The 15378-nt window shown below is 42.1% G+C and overlaps 1 protein-coding gene across 3 annotated transcripts in view; it reads left to right on the top strand.

Moving 5' to 3' along the window:
- The window catches only part of kalrna (kalirin RhoGEF kinase a), a 152441-nt gene that overhangs the window by 120339 nt on the left and 16724 nt on the right, over positions 1-15378 (top strand). For 2 of the 3 annotated variants that reach the window (XR_011645145.1, XM_034110126.2), the window contains exons 41-54: positions 5901-6107; positions 7563-7633; positions 9367-9498; positions 9966-10061; positions 11661-11779; positions 11938-12004; positions 12673-12776; positions 12858-12927; positions 13044-13130; positions 13244-13336; positions 13734-13784; positions 13994-14071; positions 14154-14339; positions 15057-15228. Coding sequence is in view for 2 of the 3 variants with exons in the window: in XM_034110126.2 (XP_033966017.1) it covers positions 5901-6107; positions 7563-7633; positions 9367-9498; positions 9966-10061; positions 11661-11779; positions 11938-12004; positions 12673-12776; positions 12858-12927; positions 13044-13130; positions 13244-13336; positions 13734-13784; positions 13994-14071; positions 14154-14339; positions 15057-15228 (1533 nt within the window). In the remaining variant the exon portion in view is untranslated. The remainder of the gene's footprint in view (positions 1-5900; positions 6108-7562; positions 7634-9366; positions 9499-9965; positions 10062-11660; positions 11780-11937; positions 12005-12672; positions 12777-12857; positions 12928-13043; positions 13131-13243; positions 13337-13733; positions 13785-13993; positions 14072-14153; positions 14340-15056; positions 15229-15378) is intronic. The other variant, XM_034110128.2, reaches the window with a different exon arrangement.

Below are 15378 nucleotides of genomic sequence, written 5' to 3'. Positions count from 1 at the left end.
TTGTACTTTCCACACACTGTTTTTACCTCAAGTATGCTTTGCATTTCATGTTGCGTGCATTGTGAAGTGAATTCCACAGATACCGTTCAGTGCATATGGCGAGAGTTAGTCGTAACTACATGGACTTTTACTTACCTGGTCCTGTGCGTGTGTGTGAGTGTCGATGTGTGTTTGTGTCGAGTTTCAATACTCTCTTGTCAATAGAGCCATTCATAGACAAAATGTGTGTGTGTGCAGTGTAATTACAGAATGAAACCAAGTGTGTGAGAGAAGCACGCAAGACAAAACCTCTGTTCTGTTGCATTCAGACTGCTGGTTTGGTCTCCACAGACTGGACGTCAGATGTGTGTGTGAGTGTGTGTGTGTCTCTGTGTATGTGTGAGATTAAAGATAGTGAGTGATGGGGATTTTAACAGTAGACAGTCTGTCTTTCTGTCGGCGGCTAAACAAAAGCTTCCTTGTTTGGTCTCACCTGACTTTGGCCGTCAGTGTGACTCTGCTGCACTCTGTAGTACACACAGTATGCAGTATAACTAAAACGGCAATACTCCATTCCTAACCATCACTTTTTAATGAGCATTGTATCAAGTATGGCTTTGGATCTTAGTTAACGATGACTGAAAATGTTGATATTATGTCGTCCTCTAAAATATATGTTCTTGTCAAAATAATGTTGCCGTCGAAAGTGTTTGTGTCGCTTTGAAGTTTCACGGGTCAGAAAACCGGTAATGTTGGCGTGGGCGTGCGGTACCGGGAACAGATGGAAGATGAAAAGAAAACCTGGAAGTCCACATCAACAATGCTGCTACTCTCCATTGTCTGGATGACAGTAACTATGTGGCAACCGACGCCTCGACACTTCCCGTCACAAAAAGCTTCATGTCTGATATGAATATTTCCCTTCCCCGGTGTCCTCCCCTGAGATCATGAGTGTGTGTGTGCAATGTTTCTTATTGAGATGAATCAAGTTTGTTTCATGACGACTGATGATAAGATATAAAGGAATGTGTGTTGTTGGCCATAAAGTACACATACTTCTCATTACTGAGGTCTCACCTAATGAATCATCACAGCCACACCTGAGCTTCATCGGCCAAGGAAGGCTGCGACATGAAAGCTTTCTAAAGTGCACAATAATTGGGTCTTGTGTGAAGAGTTGTTGTTTTTTGTCACACTTTTAGCTCATTGTATGGTTTTCCTTTAAAGGATCTGTTCTTGGTTGTCCTGGTGACTGGTCAAATACAACAAGCTGACAGCGTCACACTGATGTCCTGCTGCCTCATTTTTCTCTGAAGAAGTTCAAGCTGTGTGTGTGTGTGTGTGTGTGTGTGTGTGTGTGTGTGTGTGTGTGTGTGTGTGTGTGTGTGTGTGTGTGTGTGTGTGTGTGTGTGTGTGTGTGTGTGTGTGTGTGTGTGGTGTGTGTGTGTGTGTGTGTGTGTGTGTGTGTGTGTGTGTGTGTGTGTGTGTGTGTGTGTGTGTGTGTGTGTGTGTGTGTGTGTGTGTGTGTGTGTGTGTGTGTGTGTGTGTGTGTGTGTCGTCAGCCAGCTGTTAAGGCCCCTCAATGAGTGACATGGGTTCTGCTGAAAGCACACACACACACACACACACACACACACACACACACAGGTGACCTATGACATGTTGCCCTCTCTTAAGAACACATGGCTGCGTTTGCTCGAAAGCACTTCAGGGAGTAACCAGTGAAACGGGACGAATGGGACAGAGTGACGACAGAAAGAGTGAGGGAGAGAGTGAAGGGGATAATAAGGAGAAATCCTGCTGGGGGGGGGGGGGGCGGGTTGATTGCAGTCTCTGTCTAATTATGCAACTCCTCTCTTTTATTGTTCAATCCAGACCAAGTGTAGCAAATGAACAACCTCGGGTTCAGAATACGGCTGCAACCAACTATGATTTTCAGCGATTTATCTGCAGATAATGTTCGAGATTCATTGAATATTTGTCCGTAGAAAGTCATTCTGAAAGTGTTCATCCTGGTGATGTCTTGTTTGGTCTGTTGAGACCTCTAAAACGTTAATATAATACAAAACAGAAAATCTTCATATTTGACTTTCCAACAAAGCATTTCCTGCCGTTATTGAAGGAAAAACAAATCTCCATTGTCCAAATAGTTACGTCTGCAGCCGTAGTGAAGACCTGACTTGACCCGACCAGAGGAATGTGGGTGTGCTGCTTCGTGATTCAGTCGAATGCTCTGCAGATATGCACCAGTGTGTGATCAGGTTATCAGTTTACTGCAATCTTTCTTATCGAGAACACTTCCCCAAACTCTGATCTTAATTATAACTTATTAATAGCTGTTGTTTATTTTAAGGACATCTCAAATATCAGTGTGTATCATTATGGTATGAAAGTGTTGTTGATGGTGCTGGTTGGCCACTCCAAACTCCAAACGCTCAATAACAAAGGAAAGACCGACAGAGGTGTGTGTGTGTGTGTGTGTTATATGCATTACTAAATACTGTACAGTGCCTTTTTAATGTTTTCAAATGTCCTCCGAAGTGTGTCTCTCGAACCAGTCTTCACTAGCACGGTCCAAGCTGGATTGTACTACAGTTTTTTGAATGTCACCTCCCTGTAGTGTCATTTTTGTTCCGCCAAGTGTGTGTAAGAGAACCTGAGCTAGCTTTTAGTAGCGCTGCTGTGTGACCTTGACTGCTGTGTTGAACAGAGTGTTTATCTCTGCCAAATAGCTGAACATCAGATAGCAACTTAAACAGCCGATTAAAGACACTCATTAACCTGCTGTCCTGCACACTTTGAAGGAATGAGCTCAGGAGAAAGTCCCTGTCGGACAAGAGTTTTGGACAAATATATAATTGAAACAATTTCCTCAAAGTAAGCAGCACACATGCAATGGAAATTCATTGAATGCATTACATGAAATGACCCCGCTTGTTGTTCAATAAATAAAGAACATTTTGTGTTGAAATTGGGCCTGCTCTGCTCACAAAACTTCAAGGAAGTGAAAGTGGATTCAATTCTTCATTTTACTGGATTTATTTTTAGCGTCACCATTGGAATAACACAAGTATCACATGTTTGGTGTGTTAGCCTTTCACAGCTCAACAATAGACATGTTAATACAACGACAGTAGGGAGGCATTGAGATTAAAGCAGTCAGGTATGCAGGGGAGGGGAGTACAGAAGAGCGAGAATAGGGTAAAGAAAGAGTGTAAACAAGTGGGTAAAAAGCTTCTGACTCATAGATACTACAGTTAAACACCTCAGGAGATACCGTTGACCCTTGACATTTAACTTCCTGTCTGAATAACACACACATACCCCCCACACCACGGCAGCCACAGCACACCGCTCCCAGCTGCGTGTGAGTGCAGCTGATCCACTGCACTGCTGACACATGACTACCGTCTCACACACACACACACACACACACACACACACACACACACACACACACACACACACACACACACACACACACACACACACACACACACACACACACACACACACAGTTCTGTTCAGATGTCTCAGGCTTTGCACAACAATTATTTGATCTCTAAACTGTAGAATGACAACTTCCTAATCTTGTCAACGTGCTTCAAACTATGCACTTATCTCTTAAATATGCAATGTAATCTCAGTGAAACTATGAACATGTCAGTATGTGCCACATTTGGGGAACAACAAGTATTTCATTACAGACATCTCAGTTCTGTGATTTGTCAAGACATGATTTAGAGATATCTCTGAGTACATGTTGCATAGTTTAAATTCTGTCCTGTCTAAATGCAAGAGACCTTTGCCACTGAATTGTCTAAAAAGACGGTTGTTATTTCAATTTAATTTACCTATGTTTTCCTACAATCAAAGGGCTTCTTTAATTAATGAAGATTTACGTTTAAGCAAGTTAAAACTGAAGATACACACACATACCATGTATACATCACTTCAGGGGACATTACATTGACTTACATGCATTTCCTGGAGACTTACCCTAACCCTTACCCTAACCAAGTCTTCACCCTAAAATTAATGATTCCCCTCATGGGGACCTCCAATTTGTCCCCATAAGGGAGGCGAGTCCCCACACGTGACTATGTAAACAGATGTAGGTCCCCACAAGTATAGTAATGCTAGACTACACACACACACACACACACACACACACACACACACACACACACACACACACACACACACACACACACACACATAGAGAACCTCTTTATGTGTTTCTGATGTATTGAAGTAACTGACTGATGGATTGAAGTAACTGACTGATGTATGGAAGTAACTGACTGATGGATTGAAGTAACTGACTGATGGATTGAAGTAACTGACTGATGTATTGAAGTAACTGACTGATGGATTGAAGTAACTGACTGATGTATTGCAGTAACTGACTGATGGATTGAAGTAACTGACTGATGTATTGAAGTAACTGACTGATGGATTGAAGTAACTGACTGATGGATTGAAGTAACTGACTGATGTATGGAAGTAACTGACTGATGGATTGAAGTAACTGACTGATGGATTGAAGTAACTGACTGATGGATTGCAGTAACTGACTGATGGATTGCAGTAACTGACTGATGTATTGCAGTAACTGACTGATGTATTGAAGTAACTGACTGATGGATTGCAGTAACTGACTGATGTATTGAAGTAACTGACTGATGGATTGCAGTAACTGACTGATGGATTGCAGTAACTGACTGATGTATTGAAGTAACTGACTGATGGATTGCAGTAACTGACTGATGTATTGAAGTAACTGACTGATGTATTGAAGTAACTGACTGATGGATTGAAGTAACTGACTGATGGATTGCAGTAACTGACTGATGTATTGAAGTAACTGACTGATGGATTGAAGTAACTGACTGATGGATTGAAGTAACTGACTGATGTATGGAAGTAACTGACTGATGGATTGAAGTAACTGACTGATGGATTGAAGTAACTGACTGATGGATTGCAGTAACTGACTGATGGATTGCAGTAACTGACTGATGTATTGCAGTAACTGACTGATGTATTGAAGTAACTGACTGATGGATTGCAGTAACTGACTGATGTATTGAAGTAACTGACTGATGGATTGCAGTAACTGACTGATGGATTGCAGTAACTGACTGATGTATTGAAGTAACTGACTGATGGATTGCAGTAACTGACTGATGTATTGAAGTAACTGACTGATGGATTGCAGTAACTGACTGATGTATTGAAGTAACTGACTGATGGATTGCAGTAACTGACTGATGGATTGCAGTAACTGACTGATGGATTGCAGTAACTGACTAATGGTTGCAGTAACTGACTGATGGATTGCAGTAACTGACTGATGGATTGCAGTAACTGACTAATGGATTGCAGTAACTGACTGATGTATTGAAGTAACTGACTGATGGATTGCAGTAACTGACTGATGTATTGCAGTAACTGACTGATGTATTGAAGTAACTGACTGATGGATTGCAGTAACTGACTGATGGATTGCAGTAACTGACTGATGGATTGCAGTAACTGACTAATGGATTGCAGTACTGTGATGAATGATCGATAATGTTGAGACAAGTGAACGTGATGTTCCTGTCAGCTGATTGAACATGACTGTAAAGGTCAAACACCCAGTGCACAGAGACTGACCTCAGTTTGAGCGACAATAAAGCAATAACTGTAGCAGGACCAAATGAAGTCCTCAAGTTTCTTTATTTAGCTGCAAAACACCATGAAGAACGGTTATGTATTTTTATTCCTGTGCAATGAACAAGAGAGATTAAATGGAAGTGAAGTTGGATGAAACTATCTCTAGAACAATCAGTTGTCTCTTTGTGTAATCGATGATATTAGTATGTCAGGAATGTGTACGCTCGATTCAATCTAAAACTGTATTTGATTTATTTCAGAAAACTATCCCGTGAGCGGCTCTGACGGAAAGACGGAGTCTGTGGCGGACCTCCAGCCGCAGCCCTCGCTCACCTCGGTTCACTCCAGCTCTCCGGGTCCCAAACGCTCCGGAAACACTCTGAGGAAGTGGCTCACCAGCCCGGTGCGCCGCCTCAGCCACGGCAGCTCCGTCAAGAAACTGCCCAACAACAAACAGAAGAAAACTGGTAAGACTAAACCACATGACTCTTGAGTATAACATATTTCTGACAAGTTGAAGCTCACCTATTGTGCAAAATCCACTTCTTCATGTCTCTTCTACATCAACATGTGTCCCCTCTTCTCCATGTCTCTTCTACATCAACATGTGTCCCCTCTTCTTCATGTCTCTTCTACATCAACATGTGTCCCCTCTTCTTCACGTCTCTTCTACATCAACATGTGTCCCCTCTTCTTCATGTCTCTTCTACATCAACATGTGTCCCCTCTTCTTCATGTCTCTTCTACATCAACATGTGTCCCCTCTTCTTCATGTCTCTTCTACATCAACATGTGTCCCCTCTTCTCCATGTCTCCTCTACATCAACATGTGTCCCCTCTTCTTCATGTCTCTTCTACATCAACATGTGTCCCCTCTTCTTCATGTCTCTTCTACATCACCATGTGTCCCCTCTTCTTCATGTCTCTTCTACATCACCATGTGTCCCCTCTTCTCCATGTCTCTTCTACATCAACATGTGTCCCCTCTTCTTCATGTCTCTTCTACATCACCATGTGTCCCCTCTTCTCCATGTCTCTTCTACATCAACATGTGTCCCCTCTGTGGAAAGAGACTCTGAAAGTTTCAGGAACAAAGATTCTCTCTTTTTGATCAATTTCTATAAAAACCTGTCTGAAAATGAGCTGATCAGATTTTGGCCACATTATGATGTCATAACGATTGTTTGGCTTGTGTAACAATATATATATATATATATAATAGGGGACCTTTAAATACATCTATTGAGACTGAATAGTGAGTCTTCACTGGGCCAAAATACAGTGAATTCAGCCATAAACTGCAACATTTCAAAGCATACCATACATTCTTCTTTCAGTTGTTTTCCCCTCCATGTAGCTTTTGGTTTAAATGTATTTTAGCACACTGCAACAAGTAGTCTGCTAACACTGTTGCAAGTAGAGGTCCTCTAAAAATTCCTGCTTTGTTGTTCAGTATTTGGATTTGGAACACAGCATTGTATTAATGTTAAAAAGCATTATATTATTGGCTGACGATGAATTTTCAACATCAGTTTCGGGGGAAATTCCCCAACAGGAAAAGTCTGTTTAAAAGATCCTGCTCTGATTGTTGTAGCGTTGAATACATGTTCACAAACAAATGGTTTTTGATCAACCAATCAAATAAAAGCTCCTCCTCCTGTCACCATGTGGCAATAACACAACATTGTAACTGAGGGTTGAATAAAATAGATTACCCATTTCTAGTGTCAACAGGACTTTGGAGAGATGTGTGTTAATGTGTTGCTAGCTCTACCATTATGATTCCTTTAATGTCTTTCTAGCATTATTAGTAAGTACTACCATACTGTTTAAAACCTCCTTGATTTCTTGAATCCTCAATTGTTAAAATATTTTGCATTTGGACTGAATGTGTGTGAGTAATTGAACTGTTTGATTGACAGGAACAGGAAGAGAGGAGAGCAGGAAGAGCATCGACCTGGGACCCCCCCTGCAGGACGACATCATCGACAAGGTGAGCAGGACATCCAACAAAAGAGACTTTCATCTACTGTGCTCTGAAGTGTGGTGTTTCACAAACCCGCTGACATGTCATAGCTTTAAAGGAAGACTTCAACCACAAATTAACTTGTATACCAATGAGCTACATTTCATTACAGTACATGTCACTTGTTAGACACTTTTATCCAAAGCAACTTACACACATTCAGTACCGTGGGCAATCCCCACAGGAGCAACTTGGGGTGAAGTGTCCCAGGGACACAACGACATGCTGACTTCAGTGGGACTCGAACTTGCTATCCTCTGATTCGAAGATCAGCGCACTAATCCACTGTGCCACACGCAGAACGCTTGCATGTTTACATATAAAAGGAAGATTAAAAAATGGAGGGAAGTCTTGATAATTGGAAATATATGGGAGACGCAATTAACAGAAAAAATATATCAAAACATGATTTTAAAAACGCTCACAACTCCTGCAGTTTGCACATTCATCCAGTTGTGTGCATTTTCACTTTTACCATATTTTTAAGTACTTTGGACTAGCTCCGATAATTAGCGCGCATTAAACACTAGATTCATTAAAATGATAAAACATTTGATTTCAAACGGCCTGTTGCGCTAATTTTTCGGTTCACATTTATATGTTGTGGCTCTTCTGTGAAACAGGAAAGGGAAACCCCAGACAAGCATTGTAGGGCCCCTTTAAAGTAGGCCTTATTTCTGTTTGTTTTGCAGCACAATGAAAAGTGATCACGCCTTAAATGGTCCTTGTTGCCTTTCTGATGCTGCTAAAGGGTTTTTGTCGACTCGGCAGGAAGAAAGGTTCAGACGGTCATTTATAATCCGATATAAAACGCCTGATTAGATACGATTTATATTGGGTCTCTGATCTACCGAAAAAATATATGTGGTATCAAAGCCTGCTTTATGTTTGGGTATCTGTTCCAGTCTATTAGGTATTTAGTTAAAAGATAATCCAACTGCTCCTTGTGGCCTTAGAGAACCTGTCAGGGAGGTATACAAGAGATTTCTACATCTACGTAATGGACCGTAAACAGCCACGGTTCCTGTTTCTGTGTGTGAGGGCTTTCTACTCCCACACGCAGACACATGAATGATCCACCTCCAGAATGACTCCCTGATTCCTGACGATACAAAACCTCAGAGATCCGACTTCTGTGGATATTATTTGTCATACAACTCTTGATGTTGTAATTTTAAAACCCTTTAGAATACATCACGTTGATGTCCATATGCTCTCCCACTTTATTAATAACTTGGCAATCCTTTTTGAAAACTCTTAACAATCATAAACGTATGAAACATGTCAGTTGCTGTTTTCCTTACTTATGGATGAGCTTGTTGGCGGACAACAATGATATATGAGAATGATGTAAACGCAGTGTTAAACCAATTATTGCACGTAACTAAAACTTAAAAGCAACAGAAGTATAAAATATAATAATTCATTTTGGAGAACTTTTAAAACGGATCAATTCGAACAAAGCGTTTTTTCGTATGCGCCACATTAGAGTCACACACACAGGAAATGACTCTTCTTCACGCAATTCCCCTTTGCATTGTTCAATGAGAAAATGCAGCCTGAACATTTGGATGCATTTAACTCGCAACAATAACTGATGTGTGATGATGAATAACGTGATCGTGAAAGTGTGTTTGACAACGAGGGGGTAAAAAAAGAGTTCTTATTTCTAACGGACTCTTTGTGTTTGTGTCCCTCAGAGACGCCGCGGTAACAGCGCTAACATCCTCTCCAAGCCTGGGATGCAGAGCGGGGGGGAAGAGGAGCAGGACGAGGAGGCGCACACCGACCTGCCCCCCCGCATGGAGATCATCAAGGACCAGGAGGACAAGGTGAGAGAAGACGGGGTTCACGGCACTAAATACATGCTTTATCCGACCAGTTATCTCTCACATCGGTCAAACCTTTGAACTGAGAAACGTCGATGTTATCATGAAGTCATTCAGTTTATTCTTTGATTTATTTGATTTTTTATTTTTATTTAATGAAAATATTTTCACGTTTTTTTCGTTTTTATTATAGAATATCAAAATGGTGGGTGTAATTTTCTGTTGTTTTTCACACCCTTTATCTTTTACTCATCAATGCTCTCGTATTTTTGAAAGAAAGAAAAATAGTTGATACAAATAAGGTTTATTTTAGCAAAGCTTCTCTCAGGCTCGGTATACATCGTGCGGTGTTTCCACCTGCTAACTAACAGCTTTTCTCTCGCTAACTCCTTTGTTCCACCACCTCGTTCTCTCCTTCACTTCCAATCTTCCTAACATGCTCTTGGTTTTGATCCTCCTCTTCCTCTCAGTCTTCCTCCTTGCTAACATCTCTTCAGTCGTCCTCTGACGTGCCCAGCGCCGCAGAGCTGGTTAGCGCCATAGAAAAACTGGTTAAAACCAAGATGGTGAGTGTGTGCGATTAAGTGCATGAATGCGTCCTACACTTGTACAGAATAAGAAATCGGTTGCCTTTTGTAAACGAGCAGACACCAAAAACACAATCTGCAGACCAGTCTTAACGACCGAAGTGAACACAACCTGCTGTATTTGAATTTGTGTATTAACAAAAATCATGCATGAACAATGAACTGTACTTCTGTGTTGTACTTTATTGTCTCTATGTTGGTGTTCATAGTAGTTTGTGTCTGTGTTTATATCTAGGAATACATGCATAACCTTTTGAACAGAAGTCATTAGGCCACATCTGGAACGTGTACAGGGGGAGTTGGGGAACGATATATTCACTTTTCTCCTCGTTTATTTTGTATGAAACACATTTCTGACCAGCGCAGTTAATGTTCAAGTCGCTCCATTCCTCCAGAGAAATAAATCCAACCTGAAGGGTGGTTCAAGGACATTTCTTTTATTTGATAAGAAATTGAAGATTCTTTCTGGACAAAGCACCTTCACATTATGGCATATCGTTTGCCAACATAGTGTCTGATCCACTTGAGTATAACGTGTTCTTTGATTTGTTTTAATATTGTTTTTGGGCCACCATTGCCTTTAACGCAGAGACTGAGTTTAGACTTGAAAGGCCGAATGGTCCCAGGAAGGACTCTGCCCTTCAATCCGCTGCCGTGTTTTCAGGCCAGCTGGAGAAATCACTCCTGCTCAAAAAGCAGGTGCTGGGATTTGTTGCTGATTTGGAATCTTGTATTTCCACACGACGTTGATGTCATTATGAAAAGCAGAGGTGGTAGTTTTCACAATCAACACAGAGTGGTTACTCTCAGCCGCTAAAGACCAAGCTCCTGCTGCCCTCTGCTGTCATGAAGGCATCTCACTATCCTGATGGGGGTTCACACTTACAGATTGTCCTCGTTGAGCACCCAAGGTTTGAGGTCCTTTCGTGTTGATATTGTTGAGTCCCTATATGATGAAATAGATTTGATGGAGGACATGTCGCTGCTATCCTGAACCTATAACAAATAACTGTGAAAAGGGAAAAGGTTCATAATAATAATAATAATAATGAAGCACTTTATAAAGCACTTCATATTTGATTTCAAATCCCAAAGTGCTACAAGTAGTGAGCATGAACAGTATAAATAAATATTACACAACACGGTAGAATTAATAAAAAGCAATAAAAGGGTGATAAAAAGGTCTAGGAAAAGGCTCTTTTGAAGAGATGGGTTTTGAAGCCTTTTTTAAAAGCCTCCACGGTCTGTGGTGCTCTCATTTGGTCGGGGAGAGCGTTCCACAGGCTGGGAGCAGCCGAGCAGAAGGCCCGGTCTCCCATAGTACGGAGCTTAGTCCTGGGGGGTTTGAGGAAGTTGGAGTTGCTGGAGCGGGTGGTCCGCAAGGAGGTATGGGGGGTGAGGAGTTCCTTGAGGTAGGGAGGGGCAGTTCCATGGACACAATGGTGGGTGAGGACGGAGACCTTGAATTCGATCCTCAGTTCCACGGGTAGCCAGTGTAGTGCTTTGCAGGATCCTAGCAGCGCTGTTCTGAATGTATTGGTTCATCTCTAAACGCTGATCTCCTCTTCCTCTCTTCAGACTCTGGATAAAGGAACGTACCCCGACTTCTCGTCTCTCTCTCCGCCGGAGCAAACCACTCCAGTGCAGCCGCGAAACCCTGAGCTGGAGCAGAGAGCCAAAGCTTTGAGAGGACGGATGTGAGTACTGCAGAATATCCTCGCTACTGCCACTATAACTGCTTCTAATTCAAGAACTACTACATGTCTACCCACAACAACCAGCGCAGACGGTCGTCCTTGTTGACAGTGAACACATTTCCTCAGGACGTTACAGTGAAGTGTTTTGTTCTGACCAGGTTTGTCCTTAACGAGCTGATCCAGACGGAGAAGGACTACGTCAAGGACCTGGGCATCGTGGTGGAGGTGAGACAACAACACATGCACACCTTTGTGATTCCAAATACCCTGCCACCCCCGATCAGCATGACCCTTACGATAAAGTCAATGGTATCCCTTCAAGTAGCTTTCCTTATGGTCCCATAACAGCAGCTCTACCAATTTAAATACTGACATAATGCACTTTCTTTGAGTAAATTGTCATTTTCATATTCTCATGTTTTTGTAAATGTATATTTGATAGTTTTTAAAGTAGTAATATTTTAGTTTAGTTAATTCCTGTTATTTTATTTATGTATGCAGAATATTACAGTACATTACATGTCACTTGTTTGACGCTTTTATCCAAAGCGACAAACATACATTCAGTACTGTGGGCAATCCCCACAGGAGCAATTTGGGGCGACGGGACTCGAACTTGCTACCCCCTGATTCAAAGTTCAGCGCACTAACCCACTGCGCCACAGCCTCACAGAATATACACCAAAGCAAATGAATTGTCTCTTAATTAAACTATTACTGCTTAAAATCCTGATTCAGATTTTAAAACTCTTAACTCAAATTCGCGAAATGATAATGACCCCAGAACCCCTGAAATATGTATCTTTGGTAGCGTAAGGTGTTCGTCTTTGCTCTGATGTTTGAGGACAATGAAGTGTCTCCTCTCAACATGTCAACCTTCTGTCCCCCCGCAGGGCTTCATGAAGAGGATCGAGGAGAAGGGCATCCCCGACGACATGAAAGGAAAAGACAAAATCGTCTTCGGGAACATCCACCAGATCTACGACTGGCACAGAGAGTAGGTTCAGCGTCGGTGTTCAAAGGTCGTCGGTCCCGTTTGTGTTTGATCACTAATACGCCCTCTTCTGTTTCCTGTCAGCTTCTTCGTCGGAGAGCTGGATAAATGTTTAGACGACCATGAGCTCCTTCCTGAGCTCTTCATCAAACATGTGAGTGGAGCGCTGTGGTGGTGATGATGATGATGATGAAGATGATGACTTTGTAATATTAAAATGAACTGTGTGATCTGCTGTCTGACAACGGTGTGTGTGTCTGTGTGTTGCAGGAGAGAAGGCTCCACATGTACGTGATTTATTGTCAGAATAAGCCGAAGTCAGAGTTCATCGTAGCAGAATACGATACATTCTTCGAGGTAAGTGATGTGTTGACTCTTTGTGCTACTTAAGTACTGTTTTTTTATTTAGTAAAACAAGGAAAAATGGAGGACAAAGAAACCTTGTGATGTTGTTGGTGTTTGTCTTGCAGGGGCTCCAGCAGGACGTCCAGTCCAGGTTGTCCATGAGTGACTTCCTCATCAAACCAATCCAGAGAATCACCAAATACCAGCTGCTACTGAAGGTAACACACACACACACACACACACACACACACACACACACACACACACACACACACACACACACACACACACACACACACACACACACACACACACACACACACACACACACACACACACACACACACACACACACACACACACACACACACACACACTTAACCTTAGCTTACTTTATTTAGTTTATTACATAATTGTTTAGAAGGAAGAACTCACTTTGCCACATTTCTTTTTTTAAATAACTAGCGCTGTGAAATGAAGCCATTTTGTCTCGAGTCTGTAAGAGGCCACTCATGTAAGGGAGATAGTTGCCTCAGTGACATGTAGGGCGCAGTGATGTGTTGTGTAGTGAACTGAAAGTACAGAGTTTAAAGGTGTGGTCATGTTGTTCCTCAGGACTTCCAGAAGTACAGCAGCAAGGCAGGCATTGACTGTGAACAAATCGAGGTAAAAACACTTAATTTAAAGTGCCTAAATATCAAAGTTCACACAATCCCATCACAGTATTTGTACCCGCTTTTACTTCCTTGCCTGAATCCTTAACCTTTAGATGTTTTATTGATATCTATGTATGTTTCTTAAAGCTCCAATTCATTGTCCATCCTAAGAGAGCGGAAAGGAACTCCTAAACAATGATTGAAATCCCTCTCTTGCAGAAAGCAGTAGATTTGATGTCTCAGGTCCCTAAACTGTGTAATGACATGATGAATCTGGGTCGTCTGCAGGGATACGAGGTATGTTCACTTCCTGTTTTTATAACACGTCTGCACAATGACCGGTGAGAAATGATTTAAATATGTTCCATTTCCTCTTCAGGGTAAACTGACCAGTCAGGGCAAGCTGCTCCAGCAGGAAACCTTCTTCGTCACGGAGCAGGACTCGGGCGTCCTGTCGCGCTCCAAAGAGAGACGAGTTTTCCTTTTCGAGCAAATCGTCATCTTCAGTGAGCTGCTCAGGAAAGGGTCGTCCACGCCCGGATACCAGTTCAAGAAGAGCATCAAAGTACGCACAGAATGGGGGTCTTTTTCTGGGGGGTAACTTTAAAGGTGGGGTAGGTAAGTTTGAGAAGCCGGCTCGAGATACACTTTGTTATATTTCATGGAATGCTTAACATCCCGATAGCAATGAATATCTGAAGTGCTTTGACAAAAAATCCATTAAAAAAACATCATCTGTGGAAGCCGTGGCGCTGTAAAAAGCACGACCAATCATCTGAGCCGGCCCGGCTAAAGTAACTGGATGGCCTACCTGCCTGTCAGCCTTCCATCTGGGCACAAACTTATCGCGTGCCCTCATTGGTCGTTCGTGTGTGTTGGAGGAGGGGCTCTGTGAGGAAGTGGCAGATTTTTTTCGGCTGTCTATTTTCAAATTTTAGCGCACTCGAGCTGGTTTCTTCAAAATGACCTACCCCACCTTTAAGAGGGCAACTTCAATGAGTAACTCAACATTAAACAACTTTATGAGTCGAAACATGAACAGTCCCCTTTATGTTGCTATCTATTCATCATGCTCCCATAGTGTTAGTTTCCCTTTCCTAAAAAGATCATGAGATGTGGTCCACTTGTGTGTCAGGGTTCAAATAGATGTTTAGCATTTTAGAAATTAAAAGATTCATGTTCGGGGTGTTGAAGTTAAAGTTGCTATTTTAATGAATTTAATTGATTTTACAATAATAAATAATGACACTGATAATGGCTTCCCCCCCCCCCCCCCCCCCAGATATCCTTCCTGGGTCTGGAGGAGAGCAGCGATAACGATCAATGTAAGTTCGTCCTGACGTGTCGCGGCTCGTCGGAGCGCTTCACCCTGCAGGCCGCCAACGTGGACATCAAACAGATCTGGGTCCGACACATCCAGGCCGTCCTGGACGCTCAGAACAACTTCCTGTCTGGTGAGAAAACACACCAACTATTCTCTAAGCATTGTGTACTTTGTCAACACCTTACTAGGTTCAAGGTTCAAGGTTTTGTATAGCACATTTTAAGACACAGAAGCAATTCAAAGTGCTTCACATTTAACACATAATAACTAAAAACAAAAC

The sequence above is a fragment of the Pseudochaenichthys georgianus genome, chromosome 21 (assembly GCF_902827115.2).
Source record: "Pseudochaenichthys georgianus chromosome 21, fPseGeo1.2, whole genome shotgun sequence".
NCBI lineage: Eukaryota > Metazoa > Chordata > Actinopteri > Perciformes > Channichthyidae > Pseudochaenichthys > Pseudochaenichthys georgianus.
Note: the sequence above shows the minus strand (reverse complement) of the source record. Positions and strands in the feature narration are given on the sequence as shown.